This window comes from Lathamus discolor, chromosome 12 (genome assembly GCF_037157495.1).
Source record: "Lathamus discolor isolate bLatDis1 chromosome 12, bLatDis1.hap1, whole genome shotgun sequence".
NCBI classification, from domain to species: domain Eukaryota; kingdom Metazoa; phylum Chordata; class Aves; order Psittaciformes; family Psittacidae; genus Lathamus; species Lathamus discolor.
In genome coordinates, this window is record NC_088895.1 from 3,877,512 (window position 1) to 3,899,628 (window position 22,117).

The following is a 22,117-nucleotide window of genomic DNA, read 5'->3' on the forward strand; positions in this document are numbered from 1 at the left end:
CAGTTCTCCTGCTCCAGCACTACCTGTCATTCTGTTATCTTTCTCTATCCTTTCTAAGATGTTAAAAACATCCTCAAGTTCTGATTTTGAAAACTCAGATCCTGTCTACCATGAGAGATGGGGGAGTGGACGCACCAAAAAAACCACATCAACCAATAAAGGAATTTTGAGGTAGAATATTTAAATAGGTATTAATTGAAAAAGGCGTTAACTTCAGTACTATCTCTTATCTCAGTCTTTCTGAGCTACTCCCTTGCACAGTAATGGAAGTCCAAAAGTACTGAAGCAAAACCAGGTGAGAGTTGGTATTTGATGCATTTCTGACCAAGGCCCTTTGACTTTTAGTAACCATAAAAAACCCAACACCTTCCCCCACTCTTCTCTGCTTGTCTACCAGCTATTTGTTACTGCAGAGTTAAAAATGAATTCATAAGAATCAAACTTGAAGTTTACCACGTTTCCACAGTAAAGCAGGGACAGCAGTACTGTATTCACAACAGCAAAGCAGGCTAATTAAAGGATTCTGTCTGTAATCTGCTACGAAAAGAAATACCCGGACTTTCAGGGATCAGGGTATTTGGAGCTTCCCAAGATAAAGCAACCAAGCTTTTGGTTTTCATGCTGGGTTTCCATCCAGAAATTGGACAGAGAAACCCACCCGTGAGTTAGCTCAAAGATTCAGACCACATGAAACAATGCCAGGGAGTTACCATAAAAATTCTTACCTTAATAAAGAGATTGGAAAGTTTTGGAGGCAGGTTCCCTTCTCCTTCCATGTGGTATTTCATAAGAAAGCCCATCCCTCTGATGCCACTGACTGCAATGGGAATCTTCAACATAAAGGCAAAACCCAGTATTACTACAGCAGGGTTCAGCAGCCTTTAGCTAGGCTCAGGGTCTGGTAACTTTTGTGGAAGGCTAACCCCATCTCATAAAAACTGCAGCATGCAAAGCAGTGGGGTTAATGTTATGGGGTAATGTGAAAACATCATCATGTGATTATGAGCCACATGGAATAAGGTGACAGGTCCCACAGAGCGCCCAAGCCCCCCACACCACATTACTCATTCAATCCTAGATTTAAAATCCTCCTCCTAAAATGAAATTCATGCTCCTTGTAAACCTGGCCTATGAATGAGAACTTCAACAGGGAAACAGAAGTGTAATTTACTCCCAATGAAAGCTGCTCTGCAGTTGAAGATCATTTAATTTTCAACTCCACAGAGATCAGAAGTCATTTAATTTCCACTATAAAACCTGCATCTCGCCAAGGGAGACTCTTCAGACTGGGGATTTTCACTCCATTTGGTAACACACAGAACCTGCACGCCTTTCAAAACTGCTCCCAGCAAGTGCTTGCAACAGAACTCGCCCACTCCCCTGTAGCACTTACCCTGTCAGCAGTGGCATTGCTGAGGATCATCTCCTGAACACTGTTGTAGTACTTGGGGGAACACAGCCTGCCAGGAGCAACATTTACAGCCACGGAGAGAGCCAGGCTTCGGCCGTGCCTCACCATCCAGTCAATGCCAGAGACATCTGCTGCAAAAGAACAGCATTATAGCAAGGCTCCTGACATCCCTTCCTCTTTGTCTAAGACAGCTTTTGTCAGCTTGTCAATTCACTTCCATAAAATGAAACCATAAACAGCCTCTAGTACAATGCTTTGCTTCTGCTTGCCCCAAAAAGCCAAACAGTGCTGAAATACAACCAGACAAGAACATCTTATGGGCAGCCAGGGAGACAAGCGACTGTATTGTTCAACCCCGTTACTTCTGATGCTCTCAGTCACCTGTAGCAGCCCCACATCTCTTCGTGCATGAAGGAGATTGGCTCTAGAATTAGATAAGCTTTGACTAATAAAACTGTAGAAGTCATCAGTCATTTGAAACCAGCTCACAGACCCTTTTTAATCCTGCAGGAACAGTAATCCCAGAGCACTCCCAACCACCAGGAGCTTCTATAAAATTCAAGGGGTTTTCTAACTTAAGAGGCTCTTAGTTAATTCTCCAAAAGCATGTGAAGCCATCGGATGTGGTCTGCAATTAGCATATGCCAATCTAAGATCACAGTGTCACCAAGAGATGGAATGGCCCTCCCATCCACCCTGCCCGAACATCCCACCAACCCCATCTGCTCTGTGTCAGCACTAGCAATGACTCAGCTATGATCAGCTTTCATCTGAAAACAAATCCAGAAGATAGAAGTTTTGGTAATCCCAAGTTAGAGCCACTACCCAGTGCTCAACAGTGTTCACAAATCAACATCCATGAGCACAGAAAAGCACAAGAAAATCTAGAGATTCAGGTTTAGGATAAAGAGGAAGAACTTTTAGGAAGAACAATACATCACAAAGTCTCCCTGAACCAGTGGCTGAGACGGTATCTTCCCTTGCTTCCAGACCAGTTCCAGTCACTCTAAACAGCTTCACCTACCCAGTAAGTGCTGGTGGAGGACAGTACTGAGCTCCTCTTCCGACAGGAATGCGCACAGTTCTGCTAAGCAGCCAGCTGAGGCCATGCGGGTGGCGTCCTGACAAGGGAAGGAGGAGAAGAGGACACCAACTGAGCTCAATACACATCAGAGACAGTGGCAAGAGGAGCAAGTGACAGAAGGTGACACAAAATAAAAACAGATGGAGGAAATAAGCATTTCACTCCTGCAGCCTGTGGATTTCACAAGGGGGTTTGTACACAATGGAACTTGAAGCCAAAAGCCAGTCAAAGGACCAGCAGAGACTGAAGACCTCACAACAAATTCTGATCTATTAAATGGGAGAGGCAGAAAGATGAAAGTGAATGTTTTAAAAGATGTGTTCACAAGAGTTACATTAAGATGCAGTGTCTAGAAAGGAAACCTTACTCAGGAAGCATCTCTAAATGAGCTTCCCTCTGTGACAGATTCATACTACCGCTGATTTAAAACCTCCAGGCTTTTGTGGTTTTGGCTTATGTGAGCGTCCCATCACTGCTTGCTCCTCTCCAGCCCAAAACTTACAACCCAGTGGGAATCTCTCAATTCTTCTATTTCTGGGATGTCAACAGGTGCATGTCTTTGTTGTGCAGATTAAGATACAAGGCAGAAATTACTAGGTAATTTTAATCTCACAGATGATCCTGTTGCTATCTGCTATACACAGAAGACCCTACATTAAACTTGGAGAGCTTCCTGCTCGCTGGAGAAAACTCTGCCATTATCTGAAAAACTGCTCATGGTAAATGATGAACTGTACCTGGGAGCCTACACACACACAGAGGTATTGCACACAGGGGATGTATTGCAAGCTTTCTCCAAGATAAAAGGCAAATCCTGACTCCAGAGCTGCATCAAGCACGTCAGTGAGGAGCTGCAGGTCAAACTCGCATCCACGGTTGCTAAGGAAACATTAAACTCATGGATTTTCCAAGTTACCAGTGACTGGCTAGGGATCTCTAATTCATGCACCTGACACTCAGCACACTATAAGGCTCCAACAAGATCAATTTTGCAGACCACATTCAGTTTAGCGACACCCAACCACATGCTTCTTTAGACAAGCTTCTTTCTGCTCTGTCATTAGTTATTTCAGTTAGTTTAGAATGTAATTCTGTTAGAAAGTTCTGATTTTATATTAGGAATAAGACTGTCTAGAGCAGGGATCCTTTGCAGCTGGCTGAAGCAGTACCTCATCATGTCCCAGCATCCCTAGAAGCACCATGCTGATATTCTTCCTAATGGCAGCATCTACTTTTGCACCAGCTCCTCGTGTTACAAACCGCAGCGCTTGCAGCATTGTGTCCCTAGAAGTGATCACAACATACAGTCAGGCACTGCCGCTCCCCTTCCACAAAGAAGAAGTTGAGCTCTGGATACCTGCAGCAGTTTCTTACACATCAGTAACGTGTGTGTCCCCTACATAAGGGGGACACGGATTTCTTGGAACAAGTGCAGAGAAGCCACGGAGATGCTGTTGGGGCTGGAGCAGCTCTGCTCTGGAGCCAGGCTGAGAGAGCTGGGCTGGGGCAGCCTGGACAAGAGAAGGCTCCTGAAGGGGAGACCTGAGAGCAGCTCCAGTGCCTAAAGGGGCTGCAGGAAACCTGGAGAGGGGCTTTGGGCAAGGGCCTGTAGGGACAGGACAAGGGGAATGGCTTGAACCTGCCCGAGGGGAGACTGAGATGAGCTCTTAGGCAGAAGCTCTTCCCTGTGAGGGTGCTGAGGCGCTGGCACAGGGTGCCCAGAGAAGCTGTGGCTGCCCCATCCCTGGCAGTGCTCAAGGCCAGGTTGGACACAGGGGCTTGGAGCAAGCTGCTCCAGTGGAAGGGGTCCCTGCCCATGGCATGGGGTTGTAACTGGATGAGCTTTAAGGTCCCTTCAACCCCAACCAGGCTGGGATTCTATGAATTACGCCACACCACCTTACAGTTCAGGAGGCAGATACCCCGCTTTGCACTTCTGACAACTCCATGCTACAGAATATTCCCATGCTTGTGTACTCGTGTCCGTTACAATGTAAGTATTTTCTGATTATTCAAACGTTACAATTCTCAAATCATGAAGTAATTTTTTAGGGATCTGTGCACTCAGGATACCAGAGGAGCGGCGTTACTTCAGGTCAGACTGACAACTGATGCAGTCCTGTATTCGAACAGGTTGCTGGGGGTGTGCAGCAACAGAAGTGGGCAGAAACCAAGCAATGTTTCCCTTGTACACTGTCACAGCTGAGCTTCTGACCCAGAAGTCCCTATCACCCACATTCTGTTCTACAACCCTGCTTTCACTAGTAAGTAAATCTTACTCTTGGCACTGGGGGGGTTTGTTCATTCATCCCAGCCTTTTCCCCCATCCTTAATAAGGAAGGGCTCATCCCTCAGCAGGAAGGGCTGAGAGATCACCTGCTGCTTACCTGATGGCAGAGTCATCACTGGAACGAATTCCATTCAGTAGCTCTGTAAAGAGAGGATCCACTTTTACATGGATGACAATGAGTTTACCAAGAGCTTCGGCAGCTTTAAGGCGAACAGCACGGTTCGAGTCTTGTAGAGCTTTGGTGAAGGTTGTTTGCAACTGGGGCAAAAATGGTTTCAGGGCAATCTCAACCTATAGAGAGAGGGAAGGGAAAGTCGCACAGTCAAGTTTGGATCAGTGGCTAGAAATCAAGCCCTGAAAACAGCGCAACCTCTTCTAGTAGTTATTACAAATAGTCCTCCTACAGATCCAACACCCCAGTAAAATGGGAGAACCATGAAACACCACCACAGAACTTCTCACCTTTTCCAATGTAATTTTCTGCATACTGAAATACAAGGGTAAGGTTGCTGAAAATTTTAACACTATCATGATCAGCCTTTTTCAATTGGAGCACTGTATAAAAGTTCAGTTCAGTTCAAAGATATGTAAGGTGATTGTCTTTGCACTTTAGTTCATAAGAATGGTGGGCACAGGAGAGATTTATTACATGGCAGTTTTCAATCACTCGAAAATGGGATCAGCATTTAGCAATATTTCTAAGCAGCCCAGTGATTCAGCACTGGGAGCTTTTCTGGTAGGCCAGAAGCTGCTGGAAGAATATAATCCAGTTAGAGTGCCATTCCTAAACACCAAATCCACACCAGCACATCCTAGCTGTGTTTACAGGAACAGCAACAGGTACTGCTGAAGGCTACCATGGAAAACATTCACACACCACAGTCAATTACTTTGAATCTTACCTTAGCTAAAAGAAGGCTTAATGTTTCAAGTAGAGCCACCTTGACATTCCAGCTGAACCGATCTCCCAAGATCCGAATAAGTGGCCCAGTAATGCTCACCACAGATGGCTTAAGAGCTTCAGCAGAAGTCAGTTTAATAACCAGCCCTAAGGCCTTTGCTGCCTCCTCCTTCTGATCTGGATTACCCGTTAAAACACCTTCCCGCAGCACCAGGAGTATGGAAGTCACTCCCTGTCATGAAAATCGGATAAGAAAGCTTAGAAGCTAAGTCTCAAAAGGATACGTATCTTATTTCTGCTCCTGTTCTACACCAGATGCAGAAGCTCCGAGAGTTTCTCTCCATTTCCTGTTGACCTTCAGCTGCCTGCTTCCACATTTATAGAGCTACTTTTATTTGGTTTGCTTTCATGCGTCTACGCCTTACTAAGCCAGTTGCTATGAGGAAAGTGGTGGCAGCTCAGGGAATTTTTAAACCAGAGAAGCTTGGCACAGAAGCCCAGCATTCCTCCCCCACGAGTCGCAGCCAGCGACCACGACTTACATGCAGACCAGAACTGTCAAAGATCTTGTTACAGGAGGAGTCTTCTGCAGGGTAACTCAAGAGCAGCAGTACCCTACAAAAAGCTTCTCCAACATACAGCTCTGGAATGCCCAAATAGTCACCGTTTCTACTAGCTGTAAAGTCACATCTATCAGCTCCCTTAAAAGGTAGGAGATTGTGGCTGGCAAATCCATGCTCATTCTCATCCTTTACCTTCTTAGGAATACAGAATCCTGGCACGTGCTCGCCTTTGGCCTCATTCCCTACAATCCGGATATCCTTATGCAGGTCTTCAATGAGAGCAAGCTGGTTCCCAGCATCTAATTTCTGCAGGAGAGAGGGGTAACACATAGATGAGACAACATGGCAACCAGCTTTTCCCTATGCATAGTGTGACAAGAGAAGACACCCATTCCCTGCCTCCTTGCTCACAATGCTGAAGCTAAGCTCATACAACATTTGCAAATGTAAATGTAGTTTATGATCCAAACAGAAGGTCCAATTTATGCAGCGTTTTACCAGCTATCCCCGTTTTCTCCTTGCCAGGCATTACCACTGCAATCTCTTTAAACTGCCTCTCACCTTGGTGATGGAATTGAGCGCATCCCAGCTTTCATTCAGAACTACATGGTTGGTATCATTAAACAGCCGTATCAAGCCTGAAACCAGGCTCTTGAGATGACCAGTATAGTCTGCTTTTGTCTTGGAGCAGTAGATATTCAGCATGACAGCTGCTGCCTGTCTCATTCCCAGCTCAGGGCTGCGAGTAGCTTCTAGCAAATCTTCAGTTATAATTCTTTGTCCAGCATCATCTTCCACAGACAGGATTACAGACTGGCAGTTTGCCATCTCCTAAAGAGTCCAAATTAATTTTACATTAACTCTCAAATAGAACAAAGCCAGATTTCGCCCCAGGTCTCCCCACATTATCCACGGCATTATCTTTCCAGAGAAATATTACAACACATCCCACTTGCTAATTGTTTCTCATTGAAGAGCTGGTCACATCACCATAAAAGCCTCGAATGAGTCCTGTAGCAGAGCCAGGTTTATAACCAACCCTCAAAACATAACCAACTCCGCTGAACGGACTGCTGCACAGGACACTCTCCAGCTGCAGAAGGGCTCATTTACAGGAAGCAGAGTAGCTCAGCCTGCCCCATCTTACTCACCCATCAGACTGTGGGCCTTGGCAGAGAACATTTCCTTGATTTGGGTAGTTTAACGCTCTGTGTCTTAGTACTAATAACAAACAATCTGTGGCTACGTTAGAGATCCCCAGGCAGACTCGGGGCTAGAAGCTGATCTAATGGGCATCTACAGCAGGCACCAACTTATGTACATGCCTATCCACAATCACAACTCCAGGATGTCCTCTGGAGTCCAAATACGAGATGCTTCAGAGAGCAGTGCAGCAGCAAAAGAGACTTCCTCCCTTCAGCCCTTTAATCTCTCCGTCTTCTATACCAAGAATAAACACAAAGTTAACTAGACACTCTGGCAGTTCTCCAACAATAAGTAGAGTCTGAGAATTGTATCCTCTTGCAGGCCAAAGAGACTTTTCTATGGATACAAATAGATTTGGAAAGCATACGTTTTTCAATTCACAATATGCTACCAGGCAAAAAGACTCATCCTGAAGAAGCTAACGGGCCGAATTAAAACATGCAATCTGTGAATCTAGAGAACACAGATTCTGTGTTGGGAAGTCAACCCAAAGCACTACCGTCAGACAACCTGTCGTATCAAAGAGCTGAGCCATGCTACTTGCCAATTGCTCTTCACTGGTCCCCAGCTTCTCTTTGAGTGCAGACATCATAGCAGGCAGGATGACACTCAGGTGCCGTGTCAGAGCATCCCCTGCCACTGATGAGAGGAAAGCCAGCACGCGGGTGTTCACAGGGGGAGTCGTCAGCTAAATGAACAAAAGCAGATGAGACAAGCAGAGAGGTTCTTCAGAAGGAATCTCTCTTCATTTACCGCATGAAAAACTTACGCAGCCCAACCCCAATGAAATGTTTTCGGCATAAAATCACAGGAAAACCTCAAACTACGCTCTTCCTTTTGGCAGGTCGAGTCTAAAGAAAACTGGCAGCAAGCAGAGGAAAAAGCACAGTTCTGAAGTTTAGAATTTGCTTCCAACTGTACCTTCGGCACCAAATAAGGCAGCACCACTCGGCTCTTGACAGCCATAACTTGTTTAAGACCATCCACAGCAAAGTCAGATGTCTCTTCATTATCCTAGGGAGAAAGAGAAAGAAACCTGAGAGATGATTTGTGGCACACCAAGCTAAACCCTATTTCAATGACAGTTTACCACGTGGTCATATAACCAACACACAAAATGCTCCTATTATCTAGCAAAAACACAAACCAAGCTCTTCTGTCACATCAGAAAGATTTCAGGCACAGTGGCCAAGCAACTGAAACAGGCAATGATGACAATTCCATAGCAGAGCCAGATACAGCAATTCTTAGGCCTATGCTTTAGCTACAAGACCTCTTACCAATGGCTAGGGCAACTGCAAGGAAGAGGCAAAACAGAGCTGCCATTCCCAAGTCTGCCCCTATAGTCCTGCTTCTCCTTTAAGGAAGGTAACTATTCAAAACCTGTCCCCCAGCATCATTAATCAAGTTGTTGTGTGATGCTGAGCAATGCTCACCAGCTGCTTCAGCAAAAATGGCAGGATGTCTTCAAGGGCCTGGTGTCCAATTGTTGAGTGCAACTGCTCAAACGTTTTAGCTGCAGCCTCTCGCACTTCTTCCAGAGGGTCACACAGTGCTTTTCTCACTGTAGGAACGAGGGACTCGGAGAAAAGCAGTACCTAACGATGGAGAGGTAAAGTTACAGAATGTCTAAAGCACAGACACGCATCTCAGTAAAGCAGCCAAGAAGGCAGAATTTGCACAACTAAATTGCAGTTTGCTTGCAATATATTGGAAGACAAGCAGGATTAATCAACACAAATAGCTGCAGTGCTCCAAGGCTATCTAGTGATGATTCCTATTACTGTATCTCATAAAAGTGTAATGTTCTAAGTCTATTGACAGATACAAATGCATACGTTTGCCTGAACAGCAACTCATGTTAGCTATATGTTAGCTGATTTCAGTCCATAAAACAAATCCAGCACTTGCTGTGCAAATCTGTCTCAATTGCAATACCTGCAGCAGAACATAGATACCTAGGAAAGTGGAGATTTCACCTTCCACATACAACTTACCGCATCCCTGCTGGTAGATTTCATTATCTCACTCAACCCAATGCAGACTCCTTGCCTCTCATCACTCTTGTCTGACCTCAGTCCATCCTCCAGGATAGGAATGATTTCAGGCAGGATCTTCTCTCCTAGCTTTCGGACAAGGTCTCCTAATGTCCGCGCTGCAACCTGTACTCGAAAGGGTATAAATTCACTATTTTCCTGTTTTATAGAACTTAAAAAGATGAACTGTGAGCAAATGTTAACTTTTTACCATAAACTACTGTCCAAAATACAGAGTAGCAGGAATGAAAACATTACTATTATGAAATAACCACAGTTCTACTGTCATCACGGCTGCCTTCAGCAAAGACAGACATATACTCATATAAATACTGATGCTCACAACAGTTCCATTCATGACAGCTTTGAAGAGATTTAAAGGTGATTAAAAGTGCTCCTGTGTTCTTCAGGAGTCAGTTCATGGTCTCCTGCAGTAGCAGGGTTACTAAACTCCATTTTATCAAGTCCATTCCTCACCGTTCGCTTATCTGCGCAAGTGCTGGCCAAGAACTTCAGCAGGAGCCCAAAGAGGGTTGGCAAAATCTCCCGCAGTGTGCGAGGAGTGTTGGAGACTACAATCTTCCAGACGTGTAAGGAGGCCTGACGCACCACCAGCTGCGTGTCAGAGCGGCCCATGTACAGCCCTGCCAGCACCCTGTTCCTCCTCTCCACACCAAGGGCATTAATAATAGCCTGAAAAGAAACAGCACAACATTCTATTCCATGATGAATCGACACATCTCACCAGCAGGCTTTCCATGCTGATAAAAAGAGAAAAGAAAAATCATTTTAATAAGAGGCACAGCAGACGAGAGCAGTTTTACCTTGTTTGATTGGGCTGTTCCAAAGTTGTCATCCTCTGAGGCAGTTTCCGTGGTCATTTTTCCAGTGACTCCTGAGATATGGAATAGAAGATCTCCAAGGAGCTGAACCGAGCTAAACCTGGCAAGAGGAGCAAGTCAAATGTCACAAAGAGGGAGCAAGTCAAGTGTTACACACAGGGTATTTAGATGGTACCTGTCTAAATACGACAGAAAATCAAATACAGACATGAGCAAAGTGCAAGACAAGGAGCTGGGTCAGCACTGAAATGCTGCACAGGCTGATACACATGATCCGTCTGCCTGCACAACTGAGAAGCAGCACACTAAAGAGAAAGGGAAGGAAGGGGGTGAGATCATTCCCATATCAAAGCAACGAAAAATGTTCCTGTTTAGAGTCCAGCCTATTCGATGTCCAGAGAAAGCATTGCCACTGTCCCCACCCAAAAGATACTCACCTTGGGTAAGAGCACTCAGCAGCACTCAGCTGACAAAAGCCTTTAAGTTACAACTAATTTGTGAGCACTCCACTGCACATTCCCATACGCAGGAGAACAATAACTTACTCAGCGTTCTGAGAAATGGAAAACAATGTATGAGGGCTAAATACTGCCACATCAATGCCTTGGAAGTGTCTTTCAGAGTCACTACCAGAATGAATCATGTAGTAGGCACCACAAAACCTGATCCACGCTGGCAGGGCCTTGCAGGCTCAGTGCTCTGAGGCATCATATTCAAATCGACAAGCAAAAACACACACATGCTTTTGCTTCCCAGGAGGTCTCTGCACTTCCTTGAGGAGCAACAGAGAGTCTAAATCACACCAGCTTTTCAAGAAGAGAAATGCCTGTGGATACGATGGTTCTCCCTTACCTTATCCTCCACAAGTCATCGAACAGGCCATCCTCGAGCTGAGGCAGGAGAAGTGCAATGGCAGTCTCAGCATACATACTTATGATTCTCTGGCCAGCGCGCAGGGCAGTGTCCCGCACAAACTCATTCTCATCCGCCAGTGCCTGAGCAGAGAGAGAAGTGGCTGTGACAGCTGGGGGCTCCAGCACAATGCACACAACCAAGAGGAGGGCAACAAATGATGTTTCCTCTCTCAGCCATGAAAAGTAAATGAACTACAGAGCTGTGAATGCACAAAGGGGATTTCAAGAAATTAACAGTGACTGCAAAGACAGCAAGCAAATAACTTGGAAGAAGAAATAATAACAATTTATAATTTAAATTCTTTTATATCATTTTCCTATAGGCCAGCTCTGCAATTACTGGAAATGATACTTAAAATACACCGAAGGGTTCCTTTTATCCTCTAATAAATAAAACTCTACAAGCCTCTGATACATACCTTAAGGATACAAGGAATGATGGGACCAACATAGGGAGTGAACTTGTCTCCAAAGGTAATTGGCAGGTAGTTGAACATCATGATATAACCATCTCGTACGTGTGGAGCAATATCCACTTTACTGGCAGTAGCTACAATCTCTGGCATAAGTTTCTCCAGCTTTTCTACCCCCAAACCAGCCATAACTTCAGCCAGACCTGAGGAAAACCAGCAGGGAACAGAGCTGATATATACAAGAAACAAGAGGCTAAAGAGAGAAAGGCTGAGCTCAGTATTCAGACACAGCTGCCCCCACCTTGAGCAGCACCAGATCGATCCACTGAGCTCTGCTCATACGTCAGTGTCTCCATCAGCCACGGCAACAAATCCTCAAAGCATGATTCCCCCATACCCTTCACCATGGCTCCCAGGGCCTTTGCAGACACTGTACGCACCTAACAGAAGAGAGAAACAGAGATGTGCAAAATACCCAGTCAAAGCTACTGAGACAAATGCGTCAGACTGATCACAGACCTACAGAAGATCAGGATAAAGTCTACCTAACGCACTGAAAGAAAATGCTATTTGTACAAAAGACTTACTTCGGGTACAGGATCCAACAGAGATGCCTTCAGTCCAGGAGTCACACTGGGGAGGTAAGGAGCCAGATCCTGAAACAAAGGCCCCAAAGAGTAAGACCCAGATTCAAAACAAGAGAGACATGTAAGTCACCTTGATGTAAAGGGCATTCAGCCCCTTATTAGCAAGCACCCTTAACATCCTGAGAGTTTCATCAGTTGCTTTCACAAGCAGCACACTGAATTGTTCTGCAAGTCCAAAAACAACACTAGCTCCGTGCAGATCACTCAAAACATTTCTGATGCTCACTCAAACTCACTCACAACCCCACACTTTGCATCTAAGGCAAATCCAAGACTCTTAACATTTACACAAGGTTTAAAGGTAGAGATTATCAGCAGCAAAATTAAACACAGCTCCTTAACCTCCAGTGAGGTGCTACAAATACTTTTCAAACAAACCTTGGATCCATTTGTAAGCAGCTGATCTGTGTTTCACTGGTACTGGTTTTGCTTGTTTGTTTGTTAAGGCATTTCTTATAGAGTAAAAATTACAAGACCTTTTTGCAGGGATAAATCTGGTAATAACTGGGTGACCAAAGTACAGAGCCAATAGCCCGAAGCACCTGAGAGTTATCACCGTTTTTATAGCCAGTATCATTTACATACATATAATTAAAGGAGCTGCATGGATTCGAATATTGTCTATTTTAACAGCAAAATCCCAGAACAAATAAATTCTCTCTAGAGCTTGCTCTATTATCTCCTACACAGCAAATACAGCACGAGTCTGAGAGCACTCCTAGCACCGCACCTTCTGGTCAGTCAGGGAGTACATGTTGCCGATGATCTGGGCAGCCATCTTCCTGGTGTCTGTGGAACGATCTTGGAAAGCTCTCTGGACAATTGGCATGATCAACGCTAAGGATGGAGCATCGATGAAATGGACAAACTTGGTATCCAGTAAAGTCTGCAGACACTTCTGGGTCTTCCTGGAGGGGTCAGTGAGAGCATCCAACAGAACTGGAGTGATTGCTGGACATTTTCAAACAGGAGAGAAAAGACTTTATTTGTACACAGAACAAAAATGCATGTCAGGGTGAGCTGGTGCTCTCCCACTGGATGTTTTAGATCCTCCAAAAGCAACAAGCAGCCTAGGGACAGGAGAAACCCTACTAACATTAGCTGGCAGAACGGATTTTAAAAGCCTTGAAGCAGAGAACTGCTGTTAAGGTTCCATGTTACACTCTAAGTTTCCATGTTCTACTTTTCTAGGAGAAGTTTAATTTCTACAGAAGTTTGCATTTAATCCTAAACATGGTGAACGTAAACCTTGCTATAATAAACCACGGTCATGTCTGGGTATTAGAGATGCAGACAGTTCTTACCCAGGATCTCTGGATTCCTGATGACAGACCCAATCTGCCTGAGAGCCTGCTGACCTGCATTCTGCACCTTCACATGGGAATCTGTGAGCACTTCAGTCAGTTTTGGCACAATGTTGGGTAAGCAGGAAGAGAGCTGTTTGGGAGCACAGTACGCCATAGCCCCCAGCAGTTCCACTGACCCTGTGCAGGGAGTATGCAAAAGGAAAGCAAAAGAAATAACGAAAGAAGAGACAAAACACAGCATTAAGAAGAGATACGAGAAGATGATCACACTCACTCAAACTCAAATGTACTAGGCAGAGGATGACTTGCGGCTGAAAAGCATTAAACCACTCTGTGCCACTTAAAGACACTAAGAAGTTTGGTTGTTTGGGTTTTTTTAACTAGGAAAAAGAAAGGGCCAGGGGAAACTTTCAGCTTCTGGAGTACCTGTAGATAGACATAGCAGGGAAAAGAAGGGAGGGTGGAGAAGAGAACAGGACAGGGACACAACTTTCAGCTTCTGTAGTACTTCTAAAGGGATAGAGGGTAAAGAGTGTCCCTTGAATCTGCTGGGGGGGGGTGAAAGTTACTGAAATGTGTCAGGAAGTCATTTGTATCTCAAAAGCTGAAAATTCCACAGTCTCTTATGAGAGAATTAACTATCAGAGCTACCTGCAGGAACGAAGAAATAAACAAGGGGAATAACAGCAAAGGGAACTGTGGGTTACTCTCAATCATGTCAGTCAGATATGGGTCCATACCAGCTTTAGTTCTCCAGGATTCCTCTTCCAGTGCTGCAAGAAGTGATGGCAAAACCAGCTTCACTCCATGAGTACTCAGGTTGCTCATCACAGCTTTGGCACAGTCATCTGCAGCCTCCAAGGAGAAGAGAATATTCACAAGCTGTGTCACAACACATTCTTTCCTTCCTCAGAGACTCAATGAGAACAAAGCCTTAATGTACAATAGTGCCTCGGTACAACTTGGCCAGCCAAGTTGTTCCCAATTAGCACCCAATGAAATAGGATGCTTTCAGTTATTAAGATCCAATTGTTATTAGTGGTATCTCAAGGGATCTCAATTTGCCTTGTTACAAACAGCATTCATATCTATTCCATTTCAGTTTTAACACTATGTCCCCAGAAATTTAAGGCATCTTACCTCTCGCACATACTGGTTCCCATCTCCAAAACAAAGCAGCAAGTGAGGTAGCACATGAACCACATAGGGCTCAAAGAGCTTTCCAAGCATGCTGCAGAGCATCTCGAAGGCAAACAGAGCCCCTAAAAACCCCAAAAAGGACAGTCAAAGGAAAATACGACTTCATTTAACATGTACTGTCCCACAGAAAGCAGGAGCCTGCCCACCAACACCTGCCTTTGAAAACAGGAGGGAAAGCCCCACGCATATTGTCTAGGACCAGAAACCCTTCTTCCACCACAATGCAAACAAGAGCAGTTTTTAGGACACTATACACAACCAGGGGCCTCATGACACACACTTCCCATTCCTTTCTCTGCAAACATTAGTAAAATAAATGTAGATGACCCAAGCACAGGGGTTCAGGCATCATTTGATCTGACCACAACGGTAGCACATAGAAAAGGAATATTAAATATTTGGAGGAAAAAGCTTTTTCCCCTTACCCTCACGCCGACGGAAGTTCTTCTTGTCCTGGATAGCATCAGTGAGCGTGGTCATCATCTCCTGCTGCTTGAGAGAGAGGATGCCAAGGCCTTTCACCAGGCCTGCCAGCCCATAAGCTGCACCTTTGCGCTCAGCATACTTATCAGACTCTAAAAGCAGCTGCATTAACTTCTGTATCATTCCTCCTGCGTCCTCCTTAATTGCAGGCACAAGAGGTGGTAAACAGCTTGCCACTGACTCTTGAACCTGTAAAGCAATCCCAGCAGCTATCAGATCACAAAATAGGCATCACCAACGTAACTTCCTCCTAGCCTGCACCCACAGTGACAGCTTTCTGTCACCAAAGCTGGTTTTTATCTCTCTGACATCCCTGGAAGTATCATGGAGTTAACCTGCCTCTGCGTGGAAACTGGGGGATCCTCCAAGGCAGCGCCTACCTGCTGAGATGGTGTGGACAAGGCTGCTATCAGTTTGCCAACAATTGGTTTCACTTTAGGGTCACTCTTGTCCAGATGTTTTGCCAGTGAACCCATCAGAATGACCACGCTTTGCCTGACAGCATCATAACTGGCATCATTAGGAGCATTTTTCAGGAATTCTTCAAACACTGGCAAGAGAGAGTTAACATTGTCCTGAAAAACAAAACCACAGAACTTGCCACTAGAGTCCACGCAGGATGAGATTTGCCACGCTCCGTGGACTTGTTTGTTCTTCTCTGAGCCAACAAACCAAACACACTGTATTTATAGTTCATTTAATGTGTCGCATCACATAAAACCTCATGCCATCCCAACAGGCACCCAGTATTTCCTGCCAGAGAGAAGCTAGCTCTTAAAAATCAGATCCTCCTACCCTGCTGTGCGAGGTCTACCAGGAGCAAGGCAATCCCCTGGGCCAGACTGCTAGCCTAAGTCCAGCACCTCTCCTTTGCTTGCTCCAGTTGCAAAGGGAGAACAGAAACATAAACCAAACTTCACTGCTTTTCTGAGAAACAGAAGGAAGGAGTAACATGAAAACACTCCAAATGTCTTGGGCCTACCAGGAACACAGAGGGCTGTCCAGAACTGGTGACTGGCATATATGAGGAAAACTGAAGCTGAGCAAGTTACACCCTTGCACACCTTCCCCACCTAGCACTGCTGGAGAAGGGCTACCAGTGAGAATACGGATAGTCCTCAATTGTCTGAATGACTCCAGTTGTGTTTCAGTTTAATTAAGCCAACCATTGACAAGCTTTCTCATCTGGCATTGTATGAGACCTTACAGGAATTCTCACCTTCCAGGACTTTTAGATCTGCGGTCTGACTTTACTCTTATCACTCCAGTTTTACACCATTTAAACTCCAGATGATTCAGGGCTATTCCTTTTTTATAGCAATAACAGGGAAGAACTACACTTAGTCAACACCAGCCACTAACAGAACAACTCTGAACACACAATTCCTACTACATGAAAGTTTCCAGCTGTTACAAGTAACAGAAACCTCAAAGGAATGAAAAAGACAAAATATATCACTTAATAAAATACATCTGTGGACCCAGTATCTACTTTTCATCCCATCTTTTCCCACTGCTAGAGAGAGAAACATTCAGGCTTACTTTGCCATGAGTGTTGAGCGTTGAAAGAGCTGCATCCAACATGCACTTCCTGACTTCAGGACTGCGATCATTCAGAGCATCCGGTACAAAAAACTGGAAGAGGGGCTTCACCTGAGAACTGTCCAGATGCTGTGAGAGCTTGTTGAGGGCCAAAGCTATGCCACACCTGTAAAGATGGCGAGCTCGTGAGTTTACTGACTTCTCACAGAATTTGCCCGAGGTCACAGTCACATTCGCTAGCATTAGCACATTGCAGAGATGGAGAGAGAACCATGATAAAACCGCTTGGAGCAAGCTGCTCTAGTGGAAGGTGTCCCTGCCCGTGGCAGGGGGTTGGAACTGGATGAACTTTAAGGTCCCTTTCAAACCATTCTATGATTCTGTGAAACCGAAGAGCTTCCGTGTCCAACCTACATTCATTTCATTACATAACCTCATGCTGCAGGTTCCTAAAAGGACAAACAATCCTTCAGCCATGTAATGGCTTCTATCCTGATTGAGCATTACAGACACTTAGGCCAACAAAGACTCAAGGATCACTTCAAGTGATCAAGACCACTTCATCTACTGCTGAAATACAAGGTACCTGAGCACTAAAGAGCGGATTAGACAGGTAGTGAACAAGATCATCTCCACCTGAGCCTGTACAGGACTTACAAGTAGACAGAAAAATAATTATCCCAATTGAAATGTGTCCACTTCATTAAGGCTTGCACTGCTGCTCTTGAAACAATCAATTGCCCATACAGAGGTGGGAATACAGTAAGGTAAGACAAAAATAAGGCAGTCTAAGAGGGAAAGACTCCGTTCTTATCAGGACATAGGGAAGATGGCGCCCAATATTTTGTGGGAACTGAGAGCATTTCACTTTTGCCTGCCCAGCCTGCTTCAGGGGCACAAATATTCTCTACCTGAAGGACACATGAAACCAGCAAGTCAACACAAGTGCATGGACTTTGCTCATTTGAGATTCTCTTATGTCTCCACTGCCTGAACTTCTAAATAAAAACCTAGAACACCTCATCTGGATGCCCAGGAAGTGATGAGGTCAATCTGAAGATGACTGTACCTTGCTTCCCACTGGTCAGGCGGTGATTCAGATATCACTCGTCCCAAAGCATCCAAAACTGGAGGTGGCCTCTGGAAAGAGAAAAAAATATCATCGGAATGCCTTTTCCAAGGACATGCACGCAGAGAATACTGTGACCATACCTGCAATGCCCTTCTATAACACGGCACAGATATGATACCACTAGCAGAAGAGCATAGTAAAAAAACTAGCAGTTTAGGCCCAGAATGACTCGGACTGACCCTGCTGTGCCACAGTCTTCCTGTATCATCTAAGGCACATCTTCCATCTATACAATGCTGCCACTACTGGCTGACAGCTTGAGGCTCAAGACAATAAAGTCTGTGATAAGCTCTAACACAGCTACAGTAGGCTTCATACACATCCTCAAGACAGACAAAAGGAAAAATGATTAATGAAAAGCACAAGCTTGTGCCTGTCAATCCCTTAGGACAGCAGTACTTACATAGAGCTTCTCCTGGTAAATCTCTGTAAGTTTATTCATGACCTCTGCTGCTTGCTTTCGATACTGAGCTACAGCTCTGGAAAGAGCTTCAGCACCTGCTTGTCGCACTGCTTCTTCATGGTAGATGACATCTTTGATCAGCAGAGAACAGAGGTCAGGCTGCAGCTCCAGACCCATGGACTCCCACAACCTGCAGCACACACAACGAGGGGACAGATCACTCTTCAGTAAGAAAAGCCACAGCTACATGTAGGTATTGAGGTGACCTAAAGCTCCCCTCTACTTATAGGAGGCAAAACCCCTGCCACTGGAGCTCCAGGAGGGAAGCAGAGGAAAGGTCCTGTCACAATCCAACCAGCCAGGAAGAGCTCTTACCTCTCCGCCAGCTTCTGAATCTCATCTTCCACGTCAAACTTCACTACCCAAAGGCGACGCAACAGATTCAGTCCATTCTTTTCATCACTGTCTGGGGTTGGTAGAACCATTTGCAGCTCCATCAGTCCCTGAATTAGTTCACAGGAGAATCAGTGTAAGGATCTGATTTTAGAAACAGATGCTTTAAAACGCTTAAAACTTTAGCCAAGTCGAGCTCTCGGTGTCAAAATCCGTGTTTTCTCGTGCAGTACACAGCCTGTGCTGATCAAGGACTTCCAGGTGAGTTGGTGAAACTCAAGAACAGCGCTCCACAGGCAGTTGCAGAGAGGCAAGTAGGCACTAGGTTGTGCTCTGTTGACTACAGTCTTTTCTCTTTCTTAGTACAGAGAAGCCAGCTCAGGTAAACTAAGCCGAAATTTGTTTAATGACAAAGAAAACCAGGCACCCTTGGGTTTTTCCTTTCTTTATGCTCTCAAGAAGTGACTAAGCCTGAAGCTTTCCAGAAACATTGGGCCCAATACAGACAATAAGATTTTTTTGACAGCTTCTCTCTTTGAGACTAAGCTCTATGCAACTCGAAATAGAAGGTGCTGTAATTACACCTGTTTTAACAAAAGAAAGGTGTGGGTAGACCCAAGATAAATCTATCACAGAGCATTACTTTGAGCATCATTGTTGAGTAGCTACTGCCTCCTCCTGCAGACACACTGCCAGAACTGAAGCCTCTCTTTAACAGTGTTAGAGAACATTCACCTGTGACCCTGAATGATTCCCACCTACCCTGAGAGCTGCATCTCGCACATTCATGCATGGAGACTGCAGGGCCTTAAGCAGCACATCGATCTCCTCCTGTTCTGCATAGGCACAGCCATCCTCCCCGCTGCTGCTTGCGCACAGGGTGGTCAGTGCATTGGAAGCCAAAACCTAAAATGCCATGAGGAAGTATTAGAGAGTCCATTACTGACTTCTTCTGTCAAAGCAAGCACGGGGGAGACTGAGTGCTATCACAAGAGAAGAAAACCTCAAAGAACGAAGTGATGAGTTCAGTCCAGCTGAACTCATCCTTTGCCTTTTTTGCTATTATCAACCCTTCTGCCATCTCATCCCTTAGAACACTCAGAGAAGCAGCTCCTGAACTTCTCTGGCAGAGTAAAGCCATAAAGAAGGAATAAAATCTCACCTGTGGAAGACTGATGAGTATGTTTGGTGCAATAAAGCTCCCAGGAAAAAAAGATGCAGACATTTTCTTCTGAGAATAGCATAAACACAGCAGAAAACTGGTAGTGTATCAACCACCAGCCTGAGAGGCTTAAACCAGGTGGATGTATTTCCCTCATTCAGGTGCTGATGAAACTTAGGCAGAATCCTAGCCATGGTTACAAAGCAGAGGACTCACCTGTAATCGTGGAGAACCTGTTCCTATCACCCGAGTCAGCAGAACCAGCATGTCCCTCCGGGGCAGCAGCTCTGGGCCATTCTGAAAGGTTGGGGGGGAGAAAGCAAAAGCCTTATGTCTTGTGACTTGAAAGTGCCTTTTCTGTGTATGACACTCCTTATAAACATCACAATTAAAACCTAAGGCAGGACAGGTAACTAAAACCTGTGAGAGAAAACAATCTTCCATTGTTAACTCTAACCTGTAGAATTACTTTGTCCAGTTTACACATCATCTGGTTTACCCCACGCCTCATCTGAACAATTGTTGAAGGAGAACATCTGATCCCCACAGCTCTTGCTCACCTCATCCACCAGCAGAGCCTGTCCGTTTGCTGTTGATCTCAGCTGAGCATGGACCGTAAGGATCTGCAGAATACTGACCAGGAACTCCTCCTGGTCTTCGCTGTCATGGGGTGTCTCAGTTATAACCGTCTTTAGGAGAGGAAAGACCAAGGAAAATGCTGGAGCTGACAAAGGGGCAGCACCTAGGAAAAGGAAATACAATCCTGTGAGCAGAGCTGATCTCACATCTTTGTTTCTAATACTGGCTGGTATAACATGTACACTTTGGTAGCTCATAATGGATGTGGCCAGCTTCAGCCTCATGTACAAACATGAGGTTTGCTGCTATACCTCTAGACACACTCAGTCTAAAGGATACCTCCATACACACGTGTATGTGGACTTAACCTGTTCAAAGCAGTGCACACAACCTGTTCAGCCTCTACCACTCTGGCACTTCACTTAGCGGCAACAGTACAGCTCCAACAGTGCTATCTGGTGTTTCAGGGTCAGATTAACAACTGCACCTGATGATGCCGAGGGTCTTTTCCAACCTAAATGATTCTATTATTCTACCCAACATTGTTGCTTGCAACACCAACGAGCTGGCTTTAACTAAGTCAGCATTAGGATTCCAGATTAATTTCAATGCTTCAACAGTGTGAAAATACACACTGTACATGAAACTGAAGCAACTCAGTGGACTGTAGACAGACAGGCAAACCTGAGTTTGTCTATCCTGGAAATACTTGAGGATCCACACAGGGATCTGACACAATTTCACTCATTCCCTTTTAAAGTTCATTTGTCCCAAAGCAAGGGCCTGTTTGCCAGCCACGTTCCCACTGAACACTTCCTACCAACCTAGCTAACCTGTCATTCCAGTCTTCAGCTGCATTCTTGAGAACGAGGTTCCTCTAATTCTGGTACAAGTCTCAGCTCCCTCCTCTCCCCCCTTGAGAAAAGTAAAAGCTTTTGGATTCCTACTGGTAAAGACTTTGCTCCTCCCTTCTCACAGGGGTTTGGCTATGGGACAGAAATGCTCCTTCCAGGCCTCTCCAGGTAGTCCAGTTGAATTTCAAGTATTAGATGTCTAGGGAAAGCGTTTACTTTCTGTGCTGCCAGAGAATGCCAGATATAACGTTTCTAAGATGCAAATGAAGAGCATTGCAGATACAATACTGCAGTATTAGTCAGCTTATGTAGGGCACGGACATTGCAAAAGTAGTTCAAGAGAGAAATATTAAGTACCAAAAGCAGTGCAAGCTCCTAACTGCTCAACAGGAACAGCTTCGGTCAAACACCTCCGTTTGGGATGTGGGATTTTGCCATTTGCTCAGGATCTGTTTGCTCTGATGGGGTTTTTTTTTTTGCCTGTTTTTTGTCATTATTGGCCAGCTATTTTTAGGCTCAGGCAACTGCTCCTCTATGTGCAGGAGGAAGCAAGCTCAATCTTAGAAGATAAATGTTCTATTAACACAGTAGCCAGTACTGACCAATACAAAAGAGATTATAAAATGTGTCTTGGCGTTTCAGCAATGAATGATTTATCATCCACATTACAAAGAGTTATGGTCCCTCTTAGGTCTCATGATAACTTAAGAAACTAACCTCTACTAAATCATATTGCAAGACTACACTCCAAGGAA

The 22,117-nt window shown here is 45.0% G+C and overlaps 1 protein-coding gene across 2 annotated transcripts in view; it reads right to left on the reverse strand.

Moving 5' to 3' along the window:
* The window catches only part of GCN1 (GCN1 activator of EIF2AK4), a 42,807-nt gene that overhangs the window by 2,195 nt on the left and 18,495 nt on the right, over positions 1-22,117 (reverse strand). The window contains exons 26-56 of one of the 2 annotated variants that reach the window (XM_065692894.1): positions 20,490-20,671; positions 20,146-20,226; positions 19,530-19,673; positions 18,750-18,877; positions 18,375-18,564; positions 17,909-17,979; positions 16,840-17,005; positions 15,678-15,872; positions 15,240-15,486; positions 14,755-14,876; positions 14,355-14,469; positions 13,612-13,791; positions 13,038-13,258; positions 12,248-12,316; positions 11,962-12,100; positions 11,667-11,863; positions 11,186-11,328; positions 10,316-10,433; positions 9,969-10,184; positions 9,453-9,617; positions 8,892-9,053; positions 8,377-8,469; positions 8,000-8,143; positions 6,811-7,080; positions 6,442-6,555; positions 5,688-5,918; positions 4,883-5,076; positions 3,665-3,779; positions 2,436-2,532; positions 1,394-1,539; positions 726-830 (exon numbers count right to left, since the gene is read on the reverse strand). In XM_065692894.1, coding sequence (XP_065548966.1) covers positions 726-830; positions 1,394-1,539; positions 2,436-2,532; positions 3,665-3,779; positions 4,883-5,076; positions 5,688-5,918; positions 6,442-6,555; positions 6,811-7,080; positions 8,000-8,143; positions 8,377-8,469; positions 8,892-9,053; positions 9,453-9,617; positions 9,969-10,184; positions 10,316-10,433; positions 11,186-11,328; positions 11,667-11,863; positions 11,962-12,100; positions 12,248-12,316; positions 13,038-13,258; positions 13,612-13,791; positions 14,355-14,469; positions 14,755-14,876; positions 15,240-15,486; positions 15,678-15,872; positions 16,840-17,005; positions 17,909-17,979; positions 18,375-18,564; positions 18,750-18,877; positions 19,530-19,673; positions 20,146-20,226; positions 20,490-20,671 — 4,760 coding nt within the window. Of the gene's footprint in view, positions 1-725; positions 831-1,393; positions 1,543-2,435; positions 2,533-3,664; positions 3,780-4,882; positions 5,077-5,687; positions 5,919-6,441; positions 6,556-6,810; positions 7,081-7,999; positions 8,144-8,376; positions 8,470-8,891; positions 9,054-9,452; positions 9,618-9,968; positions 10,185-10,315; positions 10,434-11,185; positions 11,329-11,666; positions 11,864-11,961; positions 12,101-12,247; positions 12,317-13,037; positions 13,259-13,611; positions 13,792-14,354; positions 14,470-14,754; positions 14,877-15,239; positions 15,487-15,677; positions 15,873-16,839; positions 17,006-17,908; positions 17,980-18,374; positions 18,565-18,749; positions 18,878-19,529; positions 19,674-20,145; positions 20,227-20,489; positions 20,672-22,117 lie in introns of both variants that reach the window. The other variant, XM_065692893.1, reaches the window with a different exon arrangement.